The sequence below is a fragment of the Camelina sativa genome, chromosome 14 (assembly GCF_000633955.1).
Source record: "Camelina sativa cultivar DH55 chromosome 14, Cs, whole genome shotgun sequence".
Taxonomy (NCBI): domain Eukaryota; kingdom Viridiplantae; phylum Streptophyta; class Magnoliopsida; order Brassicales; family Brassicaceae; genus Camelina; species Camelina sativa.
In genome coordinates, this window is record NC_025698.1 from 28985638 (window position 1) to 28997447 (window position 11810).

The 11810-nt window shown below is 37.3% G+C and overlaps 4 protein-coding genes across 6 annotated transcripts; 3 read left to right on the plus strand and 1 right to left on the minus strand.

The window, feature by feature from the left end:
* LOC104742775 lies at positions 490 to 1304 on the plus strand. The gene has a single exon (XM_010463820.2). The coding sequence runs from the start codon at positions 672 to 674 to the stop codon at positions 1044 to 1046; it is 375 nt and encodes a 124-aa protein (XP_010462122.1). The 5' UTR covers positions 490 to 671; the 3' UTR covers positions 1047 to 1304.
* On the plus strand, positions 2732 to 5403 carry LOC104742776 (serine-threonine kinase receptor-associated protein). The gene is made up of 7 exons (XM_010463821.2): positions 2732 to 3185; positions 3411 to 3546; positions 3638 to 3719; positions 4116 to 4291; positions 4396 to 4533; positions 4630 to 4769; positions 4970 to 5403. The coding sequence occupies exons 1-7, from the start codon at positions 3068 to 3070 to the stop codon at positions 5209 to 5211; spliced, it is 1032 nt and encodes a 343-aa protein (XP_010462123.1). The 5' UTR covers positions 2732 to 3067; the 3' UTR covers positions 5212 to 5403.
* LOC104742778 (probable histone H2A variant 3) lies at positions 5491 to 6851 on the plus strand. Its single transcript, XM_010463827.2, has 2 exons — positions 5491 to 5753; positions 6342 to 6851. Exons 1-2 carry the CDS (start codon positions 5646 to 5648, stop codon positions 6636 to 6638), a joined length of 405 nt encoding a protein of 134 aa, XP_010462129.1. The 5' UTR covers positions 5491 to 5645; the 3' UTR covers positions 6639 to 6851.
* LOC104742777 lies at positions 6795 to 10299 on the minus strand. 3 transcript variants are annotated; one of them, XM_010463825.1, is made up of 8 exons: positions 9414 to 9442; positions 9272 to 9310; positions 9027 to 9176; positions 8231 to 8929; positions 8004 to 8132; positions 7726 to 7929; positions 7427 to 7627; positions 6795 to 7332 (listed from the first exon to the last, which is right to left on the minus strand). In XM_010463825.1, exons 2-8 carry the CDS (start codon positions 9272 to 9274, stop codon positions 7216 to 7218), a joined length of 1503 nt encoding a protein of 500 aa, XP_010462127.1. In that variant the 5' UTR covers positions 9275 to 9310; positions 9414 to 9442; the 3' UTR covers positions 6795 to 7215. The 3 variants fall into 3 exon arrangements, with proteins under 3 accessions (XP_010462127.1, XP_010462128.1, XP_010462126.1); XM_010463826.1 differs by lacking the exon at positions 9414 to 9442 and adding an exon at positions 9905 to 10299 and having other exon boundaries at positions 9027 to 9310; XM_010463824.1 differs by having other exon boundaries at positions 9027 to 9310; positions 9414 to 9436.

The following is an 11810-nucleotide window of genomic DNA, read 5'->3' on the forward strand; positions in this document are numbered from 1 at the left end:
AAAACAAACGGTTCAAATGACATTTAAACAAATAAATACATTTGTCTTGAGAAAAGTGCAGAACAAGACATTGTGCAAGTTGCCGATTGATTAATCGCTCGACGCGTTTAGACTTATCTATTCCCCAAGGTTCGTCACATTCCAATGCATCCGCGCGTGTCCACCATAATAATATCACCGTGCACAATTATATCTCTCGCTAGACCGTTTATACACTTGTATTGTACATACTACATCGCCAAATGTACCATAGCCATGTGTAACCTCATTTTAGCAGATCATATACAAAAAAAAAATGAACTCAAAACGATTTTCTCAGTAGTCTGTCTCAACCGACCACTGTCAGAAACTCAGAATGTAAAAATAAGATATTTTTTTTATATCCAAAAATTGTATAAACTATAAACCAAACGGCTCTTTTTCACGTTTAAAATAAGAAATATTAAAATTCTACTTTCATAGAAAATACATATTCCAATTTCCAAAGCGTGTAGAGACTTATCCCATTACGTCCACCGTAAACTTCCATGTACAAGCACAATTTCGTAATTCCTATAATACCCTTAGTCCTTCCGTTATAATTCAAACGTACCACCACCTCCATCTTCATTGTAGCAACAAACCCAATTTGAAAAAAAAATCGAATTCCTAAACTACATTTTCACTTTTCCATGGCTTTGATAATCTCCTGCTCCGCTCTAACCACGATCCGAGCATGTTCCGGATCCGGATCTTTTAAAAACCCGGATTCGAACCGTAAGAAATCCGCTTCTTGGTGGGCACCTCTCTTCGGTTTATCCCCCGATCCAGATTACCTCAACATCGACGGCTCAGGCTCCTCCGTGAATCCAGATTCGAATCCGGATAAAAAAGATATCTCCGGGTCGGGTCAGACTCAGAAGCTCCGTCGCGGTTGTCTCACGGAGGAGAAAGCTAAGCAGCTGAGGAGGAAAATAGCAGAAGCTTCCACGTTCCACGATGTTATGTATCATTCCGCCATTGCATCTCGTCTGGCTTCTGATCTCTCCGGCCGGGTTGAAGATTGAAAAACGGATCCGGGTCAGATCTGGAGATGGAATCTTTTATTTGTTTTATTTTATTTCTCAGTGTTCGTATAGGATGCAGACCATATTCTATCGGTGCTCCTTTTTCATTAGAGCCGTTGGATTGTGTTTGGTCTTTTATGTGTTGTTTGTTGTAAATTCTGGTTCCTTATTGACCGTTGGATTATTAGTAGCCAACCGTTGGATCTCCACTTGTTCGTTTAGACATCATTTATTGCCACTTAATCAGCTCTTTGAATCTTTGATTGCCCAAAAAAAAACAAAAATCAGCTCTTTGAATCTTTGATTGTACTTCAGAACTTGAATATTTGGGCTAACGGTTATAAAAAATAAATGATGTCTACACTATCATCGTTAATTGAGAAGATAAGTATACACGAACTATGATATTTTGTGATTATGTTGTTGTTGAGAAGCCAACTAATTAAAACCACACTCCAAATATTGGCGACGATCGTGAAGTTGGTTTTGGTCTAATCTTAATATCATCGTTAATTCAATGCATTTATGATATACTTATATTTTCTTCAAATTCTTTTAATGTTTAATGTGTAGCCGTGTAGGGATTGTGATCTATTCATTTTTGTTAAATCTTTTTTTTTTTCGGATTGTTTGTTCTTTGTTAATACTATATCAAATCCACAACATAAGGTTTCATGCTAAACCGGTTGTATCTTAGTTTTATATTGAACACAAGATTACAACGGATGACTCTACACATAACAACGTATTAAATTTCAGATTGTCGAAAGTTTGAACATTTTCCACTTCCGTTACTTAGATTTAAATTTGTACAAGCTACCACACACTTGTGTTTAACACAAAGAGCGGAGAAAATGAAGTTAAAGAGAGAAAGATATGCACACTCATACATGATTTATCAAGTTTATTGTTACTATATGACACCACATATGTCTTGTCAGGGACCTTGTGCTTGGAATCCACTAGATCAGTTAGAGAATACAAGATAAATCGATCTTAAAATGCCCCCATGGTGTCTATCTCTCTACTCTACATGTACCAAACTTCATATAAACTATTCACGTTGGCCTAGTACCCTCTTCTTCAACATAAAAGACTCCTCCTTTAAGCTTCCAATCGTTTGTCAAACAAGCCCTTCACTTGCAGTATTATATAGCCACATGCCTAATGCCTTGATGTTTCAACTTTCAACTAATTGTAATTTCTTTAGCATGTTCTTTGTTTGTCTTAATCTTTAATGCTAGTAATCTTGCCCATATGTAAATCACCAAAAAAGTTTCTACAATAATTAAATAAAAAAGCACTAAACAATTATACTTTGTTTCTAATTAACAAAATAAATAAAGAATAGTATTACTTAATAAGTCGTATATTTTCGCATTTACGAAAATATTACCTAACCTTTATTTTCCGGTTAGCAGCCCCCTACCATATATCAAATAATACCAAATTTACCCTAATATTTGTAAGTTAAATTCCAATGATTCCAACAATAAACAAAAAAAAAATGCAATTTTTCTATGAAGGGAACAAATGTAAATGTTGTAAAAGAAAAAAAAAAGAGGACATATATGTAAAGCAGAGAAATACATGGGCGGTTGTGCAATACATAAGAAAATACAGGAAAGTACCCTAAATTAAAAGAAAAATCTATATATATTATTATGGTCTTCTCCTTCCCGATGTAGAAATCCCTAAAACTGGGCTACTGTTTTTTTATGCATTACTTTGTACAAAATCCAAAACAAACAAAAAAAGCACCCAATCCTTACGCTTTCTTCTGCAAATTTCCTCCTTTTTTTCTCTTTTTTGTTCTGTAGAATCTTCAGAATTAACATTACTACACTGTAGCTTCAGAAATTTTCTATTAAGTGTAGATCGATCGGATTGTTTATTTGTTTTCTCCCAATATATTTGTAGAAATTACCCAAAAACAAAATTTAGGTTTTCAGCTACTCGGAATTGAAAAAACCTTTACTTTGATTTCAAAAGCGTTCGCTCAATTTAGGGTTTAGGATTAAATGGATAAGAAGAAGGTGACGATTCCACAAGTTTGTCATGGCCATTCAAGACCTGTGGTGGATTTGTTCTACAGTCCTATTACGCCTGATGGTTTCTTCCTCATCAGTGCCAGCAAAGGTAATACTCCTTTTTAATTGAAAAATTGGATTTTTATTTTGGGTCAGTTTAGTTTACGAGAACTGGTGAAAAAAACTCATCTTGATCGAATTGAGTGACTTACTAGGATGGTTTTTTTGTTGGTGGGTCTTTATAAAGGCTATTGCATTTGTGGCAACTCCAGTATTTACTATGTGTTTATGGGGTTTTCAGTATCTGATAATATTTGTGTGTTTGATGGTTTAGATTCGCATCCAATGTTGAGGAATGGAGAAACTGGAGACTGGATTGGTACGTTTGAAGGTCATAAAGGTGCGGTTTGGAGTTCTTGTCTGGACAACAATGCATTACGTGCTGCATCTGCTTCAGCCGATTTTTCAGCGTATGTGTTTCGTTTCTTTGTTTTCCTATATACAGCATACATATATATGTTGGCCAATCATCTAATTTTTTGTTATATTGTTTTGTTTCAGCAAACTTTGGGATGCCTTAACAGGGGATGTACTGCATTCTTTTGAGCACAAGCATATTGTTCGAGCATGCGCTTTTTCAGAGGTTCGTTTGACTTATATACTCTCTCTATCTGTAGCTATTCTCAGTTTCTTAACTGAGGTTTTGTAAAATGTTAATGTTATAAAGTATTGTAGTTAGGGAAATGTAAGTACTGACTATAATCCTTCTTGCTAATATCGACTTCAAGCCATCTTAATAACATCTCTGTGATTTCGATTATTGGTTCTAGGCAGGCTTGTTATGTAACAGCTCTTAGTCTAGCATTTACTGCAGTGAATTTTAAGTCGAAGTCGTTGAGGATTTGGTTAATTATGTGATAGTGGAATTGATTTCCAGATTAAACATTTGTTGTTTGTTGGTTAATTTCAAGATTTCAGTACCTCATCGTTCCGCTTTTATGCATTAGTCACTAATCGATGGACATTTTTCTTTCACCAGGATACAAAATCGTTGCTCACAGGAGGATTTGAGAAAATTCTTCGTGTTTTTGACATGAATCGGTTGGATGCACCTCCTACAGAAGTTGATAAATCTCCTGGTTCTATCAGAACTCTCACATGGCTTCACAGTGATCAAACAATACTAAGTTCATGCACTGACATTGGTGGTGTAAGGTATGAACCAAACAAGACATGCCCACAAACACATTGCTGCATAAGACAAGGCATAATTTGATAGATCTTTTGTTCTCTTTCTCTTCAAATCGTATCTTATACAGGTTATGGGATGTGAGGAGTGGGAAAATTGTCCAGACATTAGAAACTAAGTCTCCTGTCACCAGTGCTGAAGTGAGCCAAGATGGACGGTATATAACTACTGCTGATGGGTCAACAGTTAAATTCTGGGACGCTAATCAGTAAGTTCTCTCGTTCCAGGAAGAGAATCAGATCTTTTCTTATTACCCTTTTCATTTTGCTCAAACTCTTATCTTTGTCTTCTTTATTTTCACAAGTTTTGGACTAGTGAAGAGTTATGACATGCCCTGCAATATTGAGTCTGCGTCGCTGGAGCCAAAGTCAGGTGAAAAGTTTGTTGCTGGTGGAGAGGATATGTGGGTCCGTGTGTTTGATTTCTACACTGGCGAGGAGATTGGTGAGTGACTCTCAAAACATTAAAGCCATTATATTCAATAAGGCCATAATCTTGTTATAGCTTCTTTGTTTGTCGTCTTCCAAGTTTTAGTTCCAGATAGCTTCAGTTTGATTGGAGTTTCTGATCTTGTTAGCTTGATAGATCTTTGAGGTCTTGGTTTTGGTTTCTTTCTGATTGTGTCATCTTTTTCTGAAACTTAGGATGCAACAAGGGACATCACGGTCCAGTACATTGCGTGAGGTTTACTCCCACTGGTGTGTCGTATGCTTCGGGATCTGAAGACGGAACCATCAGAATCTGGCAAACAACACCTGCGAACCCCGAAGAGAACGAAACAAGCTCGAGGAGGGTGAAGCATAGCGTGGATGAAGTTTCAAAGAAGATTGAAGGCTTTCACATCAACAAAGAAGGGAAAACCGCAGAGAAACCATCTGATACTTGAAGAGCGTATAAAAACAAGCCTCTATAATATGTCTTTAGCTCTTGTCTCTTGATTTGCTGTGTTTTGTTTATCAGACTTGAAAAAAATATACAGAGAAAAAACAAACAAGAATCTCTTCACTCCATCTCTCTCGAATCGAATCAAGTTTTTCAGGGGTTATTTTTCAATGTTAAGCTAAATATGGGGACTGAATTTGTGATTTACGATACATCTTGACTTTACATTGGGCTTGGGCTTTTAATTAGGTTTGGAGGAGAAGGGTAGAAAGGTCAACATAAACCGACTTTCTTTTTCTCTCTCTCTCTTGTAAAAGAAAGTCGACTTTGTTTCTCTCTCTCTCTCTCATCTGCGTCTTCTTCATCCTGGTGCGATCTAAAATCTCCTTTTCTTTCATATCTGCGAAGCGTTTTTACTGTGAGACTTTTGGCGGGAAAATGTCGGGGAAAGGTGCTAAGGGTTTGATTATGGGGAAACCCAGCGGCAGCGACAAGGATAAGGACAAGAAGAAACCTATCACTCGTTCTTCTCGTGCTGGTCTACAGGTATTCATTCTCACTCTCTCTTCTCCCTAGTCAGTGTGTTTCCTTTGAATTCGAACTGGTAACGATGAGTAGATCGCGTTTTGAAAGTGTTGGATCGATTAAATTTCTGAGCTAGATTTTTTTTATATACTTAAAGCTATGAAATAGAGACATTGGGATGCGAGATTTGGTATTCTATTGTGTAATCTGTTGGAGATTTGCTTCGTTGAGCTTTTGTGGTTGATATCGACCCCGATCTTTTGATTCGCCCTAATTGGTTGGGTCTTTCTCTAATTTGCTCTCTCTACTTCATGAATCCGGAGTCTTCTTTTGGATGGAGATTTGATTAGTCACTTTGTTATGCTTCTTTGAGAGTCGTTTGAGCTCGTAGCTGCAACAAATAGCTTAATTTGGTTTAACAATGTGTAGTTTCCTTGTACCATTATTGTTGCTGAAGGCTCTGAGGTTTCTCATTCGTAAATTCATTCTACTGTTTGATGTTTGTGGCTCTCAGATTTTTATACTCTCTGTTGCTAATGTTTGATAGACATTACAGTTAGCGTTTTACTTTACTCTCTTTTTGTGGCTAATTGGTTTTCCTTTGTGTAGTTCCCGGTGGGTAGGGTGCATCGTCTGTTGAAGACTAGGTCAACTGCTCATGGAAGGGTTGGAGCAACTGCAGCTGTTTACACAGCAGCAATACTGGAGTATCTGACTGCAGAGGTTTTGGAGTTGGCTGGTAACGCGAGCAAGGATCTGAAGGTGAAACGTATCTCGCCAAGGCACTTGCAGCTTGCGATTCGTGGAGATGAAGAGCTCGATACCCTCATCAAAGGGACTATTGCTGGTGGTGGTGTCATCCCTCACATCCACAAGTCTCTCATCAACAAATCCGCCAAGGAATAGAGATGGTTTTTTAGTTACCGCATTTGTCATGCTTCCCCCTTTTTCTGTTTCTTAAGTATTCCGAGAGTCGTGTTTGATAAGACGCTAGAGAGCTCTTTTAGGATCGTTTGCTTATTATGTTCAATCGGCGTACTTTTGTGTTAGAGACTTGAGTCGATTTATCTATCTTTAAACATGTATTCGAATGATTCTCTAAAAAACCATTTCTGACTGGTTTGTTTGTATCAAAGTAACAGTTCATCACCAGAGAAGCATGACAGCAAATTCATTGGTAAGGATTTGTATTTTCTCTGAACAGGAATCATATATACATTATTCGTTAGAAAAAGACAGGTTGTGTTTGAGAAAGTTGGGTTGATAAGAATATACACTTGGCCTAGTTGAATGCCATAGCTCCAACTTTTGTGAAGTAAGGTTCTTTGTAGCAACTCTGGTTGGAGTGTTGATCCCTTTAAGAATATACTGATGCCTGAACCACGAAGAGTCATATTCCTGCGTACAGAACTATTGATATCTTGCAGACGTTGTTTCATTTCTCTGGGATGGTTTTATGTGGCTTGGTATGGTTTTATGTTGTTTAGGAGTTTGGTAGTTTAGGTATCAGTCTGCAAATGAAGGAACCGAGAGCGGAAACAAGTGTTGTAGGACACTCCTCATGTGGCAGATGGCCGCAACCTGAGATCTCTACTAGTCTCTGTGCGCACACACAAACACAAATACATAAGACTTTAGATTCAAGATAGCAAAACCAAGTTATGAAAGTCTTGTTGAGAGAATATTAAACTTACAGAATTGGTGAGTTTCGAAGCCAGAGCTTTTGAGGATTTTAAAGGAACAAGAGTATCTTCAGCCCCAGCAACAACTAGAATTGGAAGATCTCCCATGGATTTCAACAGAGCTGATGCATTTTGAGGTGAAAGTATCATCTCATATGATAACTTGCTTATCTCATTGAGTGCTTCATCCCAAGCTTCTAAACATAGAGGAGCCTGAAATGTTTAACCCCCACAAGAAAGGCATTAAGTAAAGGTAGATGCATAATCCCAAATGGCTTTACGGATGGTTATAAAGTGAGACTAGTTATTACCTTGTAGAGCATCGTGACATCCGTGGTTAGCTTGGTGGTGTCACACCAAGCACGTCGGTTCACCAATTGGGTTATCTCGGTTCGCAATAAAGGACGGACCAAGTGCTTCTTCCTGAGTGAAGTATGAAGAAGTATCCTTGCAAAAGCAGGAACTACTTCTCTTGATAAGTTAACGTTTATCAAAACCACTCCTTTGATTGTGATCTGTAAGCAACAAGGATATAGTCAGGCGCAGTAACATACCAAAGTCATAAGCTTCTAAAGGATCTGTTTCTTACATTGCAGTTTAAGGTAGATGCTTGTATTCTTTCTGCGGCCTTGAGAGCAAGCAAACCACCATCGTCGTGGCCAACGAGTACCACCGAAGAAAATCCCATCTCGGAGCAAAAAGAAAGTAGTAGATCGACCTGTGAATCAAATATGTCAATAGAGATGGGAGAATGAAGAAGCTTTCACAACTTATACAGAACATATTCAACTGTTATACATATTTGAAGAAACCAACCTGGCTTTCGAGGTTATAAGGGTTTGCTAGATTTCTCTTTTCCCAATCTTTCCGGATAAGCCTAGAGGTCAATCCCCAACCAGGCCGGTCATATGCAACAACTCTGCAACCGAGCTGATGAGACAAATTTCCCATTACATGTCTCCATGAAAAGACTCCTCCTCCAAATCCATGGACTAGAACTATACCAACATCCTCATCTCCTTCCAGATTATCCCCAGGGTTCATAGAAACCATTTGATTTATATCATCCTTACTGAACAAGCTAATGGGTGTGGTTTGGTAACTGGCTAACAGAGGATCATATAACGATGATCTATCAGGCTGAATAGTGTAACTTCTATGCAAATGACTGCCCTGAGTTTGGGAGGTTAAGTTTGACATCTGCTTGTCTAGTACTCTCAGCCTACTCGCATTCATGTCCACTGCAGAACCATTTACGGTAATGGAGGGAGTATGAGGAGAAATAGACTGTGAAGTACACTGCTTGTAATGGACAGTTAAGCCTTGGATCTTGATGAATAAACTGTCTGCATTTGCAAGCAGTCTTGGTTGCAGCTCCTCTCTGTCCAAAGATGTTCCCTTGAAAGAGTTTTGTCTGAATTCACCAGCGTAGGTTAAGATTTTGCAGTTTGACCGAGTGAAAGATTGACGATGAGCCTTCTTGTAACCTGAGAAACCAGATTTACATGAGAGAACCTGCAAATACACCATAGAGAAAAGAGTAAGCTACTAAGCTCTAACCACAAAACTCCAGCTAACAAGTGGAAAAACAAGAGAGCATTAGTATTTTTACAGCTTCTTGGTCAATTTTGTGGTACATTAGCTTCCTTCTAGCTCCACAGCTTTTTCGATAAGCAACCACAACATGAGCTAGGCCAAAAACAGCAGAGGATAGTAGCAAAACTGGCATACCCCATGAGATCTTGAGGTTGTAGACCTTAGCCTCAAGATGAGAATTCACAGTGAAAACACAAGTTTTAACCAAAACAAGAAGTATCCCTCCAAAGGAAGATAACATCACAGTTTCAAGATAAATACCATAAGCTAATCTTGTGTCTTCACACACCCAAGAGAGACCTGTTCCATCATCATCATCAATGGAAGCTTAATAAGTTAATCAAGAAACCACATACATACATATCAAAACATTTGTGTGTTTGGAGATTGGAGTAATACGTACAGATAATGACGAGAGATCTAAGGAAGGAGATGANAAGCTACTAAGCTCTAACCACAAAACTCCAGCTAACAAGTGGAAAAACAAGAGAGCATTAGTATTTTTACAGCTTCTTGGTCAATTTTGTGGTACATTAGCTTCCTTCTAGCTCCACAGCTTTTTCGATAAGCAACCACAACATGAGCTAGGCCAAAAACAGCAGAGGATAGTAGCAAAAATGGCATACCCCATGAGATCTTGAGGTTGTAGACCTTAGCCTCAAGATGAGAATTCACAGTGAAAACACAAGTTTTAACCAAAACAAGAAGTATCCCTCCAAAGGAAGATAACATCACAGTTTCAAGATAAATACCATAAGCTAATCTTGTGTCTTCACACACCCAAGAGAGACCTGTTCCATCATCATCATCAATGGAAGCTTAATAAGTTAATCAAGAAACCACATACATACATATCAAAACATTTGTGTGTTTGGAGATTGGAGTAATACGTACAGATAATGACGAGAGATCTAAGGAAGGAGATGAGTGGTACATCAATGAGAGAGCTCTTGAAACTATACAGACGAAGTTGTTCTGCAGTGGAGTGGCACGTGAGGCACGTGATGCTAGAGACGATGAGACAAGGAACAACCACATCAGCCACCGTGATCAGAACCGGCAAAGACGAAGCTAACAGAGACGCTATCATTGCTGTCATAAAGAACACCGTCCGTACACATCTCCGTGCTTTCTCCGCCACAATCCACGACTTCCACGCCGCCATTTATATGATCCGGACCGACCTTTTCTCAAACCAAATCCGGCTGTGGCTAAATTAAAACAACTTCACCACCATTCTCTCTCTCTTTTTTTTTTTTTTTCTTTTCAAATTCAAACAAAACGTTATAGCTTTTTAGGAAAATATGTATAGATTTTAACTTGTAACGGTTTGATGTATTATATTAAAAAAAAATTGGTACATAAAATATAGTAATGAGTTGTATAAGATAAAGTAATTAAATGAGTGGGGAAATATTAAATGATTAATGGACCAAAAGACAGCAAAGACAAAGAAATGATAAAGTGTGTTGGAGGAAGAGTGACACATAGAAGCATGTGAACGTTAGGTTCACTCGTATATTCTTCCAGCCATTTTCTTCTGTCTTTGTTTCCCCCTTAGGTCAATTAGCTTATACTATTTCGCCCCATAGGGATGTCGTAATTTATTAAATCATGAATGTTATTTTTTTTTTTTTAGAAATAAGGAACATCAATTTTTTTTGTTTATTGTAATTTTGTAAGTGTAATACACGAAAAAGGTTTTTTTTTTTTTTTTTTTAAAAAGCTAGAAACTAGGTCTATGGATGTGTCTTGTGTACAGATAATTGAGATGCAATAAGTATGAAACAATGATCTGGCAGAGCAAATTCAAGATATTGTTTATGACTAGATAATTACAAGAATCTTTATATATCAAAAAGTAAACGAAAAATCTTTTTATAAAATATATATATATATATATATATATATACAATTACTAATAGAATAATAAGTCAATAATTTAATAATGGTGTTCCCATGCATGTTACTGCGGCAACAATGGGAATAAAATGGTACACACCGATTCATGTACGTTTTCAAATGTCGCATGTCAATAGAATACAATACAATACAATACGAGGATAATACATAATAATGTATAATATTTGAGTCATATATTTGAGTCATACATGCCTTCTTATAAATTACATTATACATATCCTTCGTGTATCAAATTAATTTATCTTTCTATCAATCATCATGATTTTGTGTTCCTCCTCTTTGATTGTTCTGCAGCTTCCGCTGCATTTTACTTAAACACTTTTAAATTCTCAATTATTGCAAATATAACGTAAGTTAGTACAATATGCATTTTGGATTTTTTTGGTCATAAGATTATGAAATATATTCGTTTTTGACTAAGAAGAGACTTATTATATGAATGGGCCGATATCAACAATGAGGCCCTCTAGTTTTTTAAGCAATGCCCATTCATCACTTCTTTCAATAAGACTGGGTACGGAAGATAGCTAAATTATACCGGACCGACGGGGTAGGTAAGAAAACGAGCGAACCGAACTGAACCGAACCGGGGTTGGTGAAAAAGTGACTTAAATCCAACACGAACCGAATAGGATGATTCCACCAACTCTGAACGACCCCACCACCAACCCCAAAATCGCGGTTGGTGAAGAATGAAAGCGAGAAAAATGATTACGTCGTTATCAATTCTATATCTTGGTTATCTAAATCACATCCTACTTTTAGTTCATTGTGACAAGATGATGATAACAAATATAAATTCATTCAATTATTGTTATGTTAAACAAAAATCAACAACACTGCGAAATGACTAACAAAAAAAATAAGTTTGTCTAAA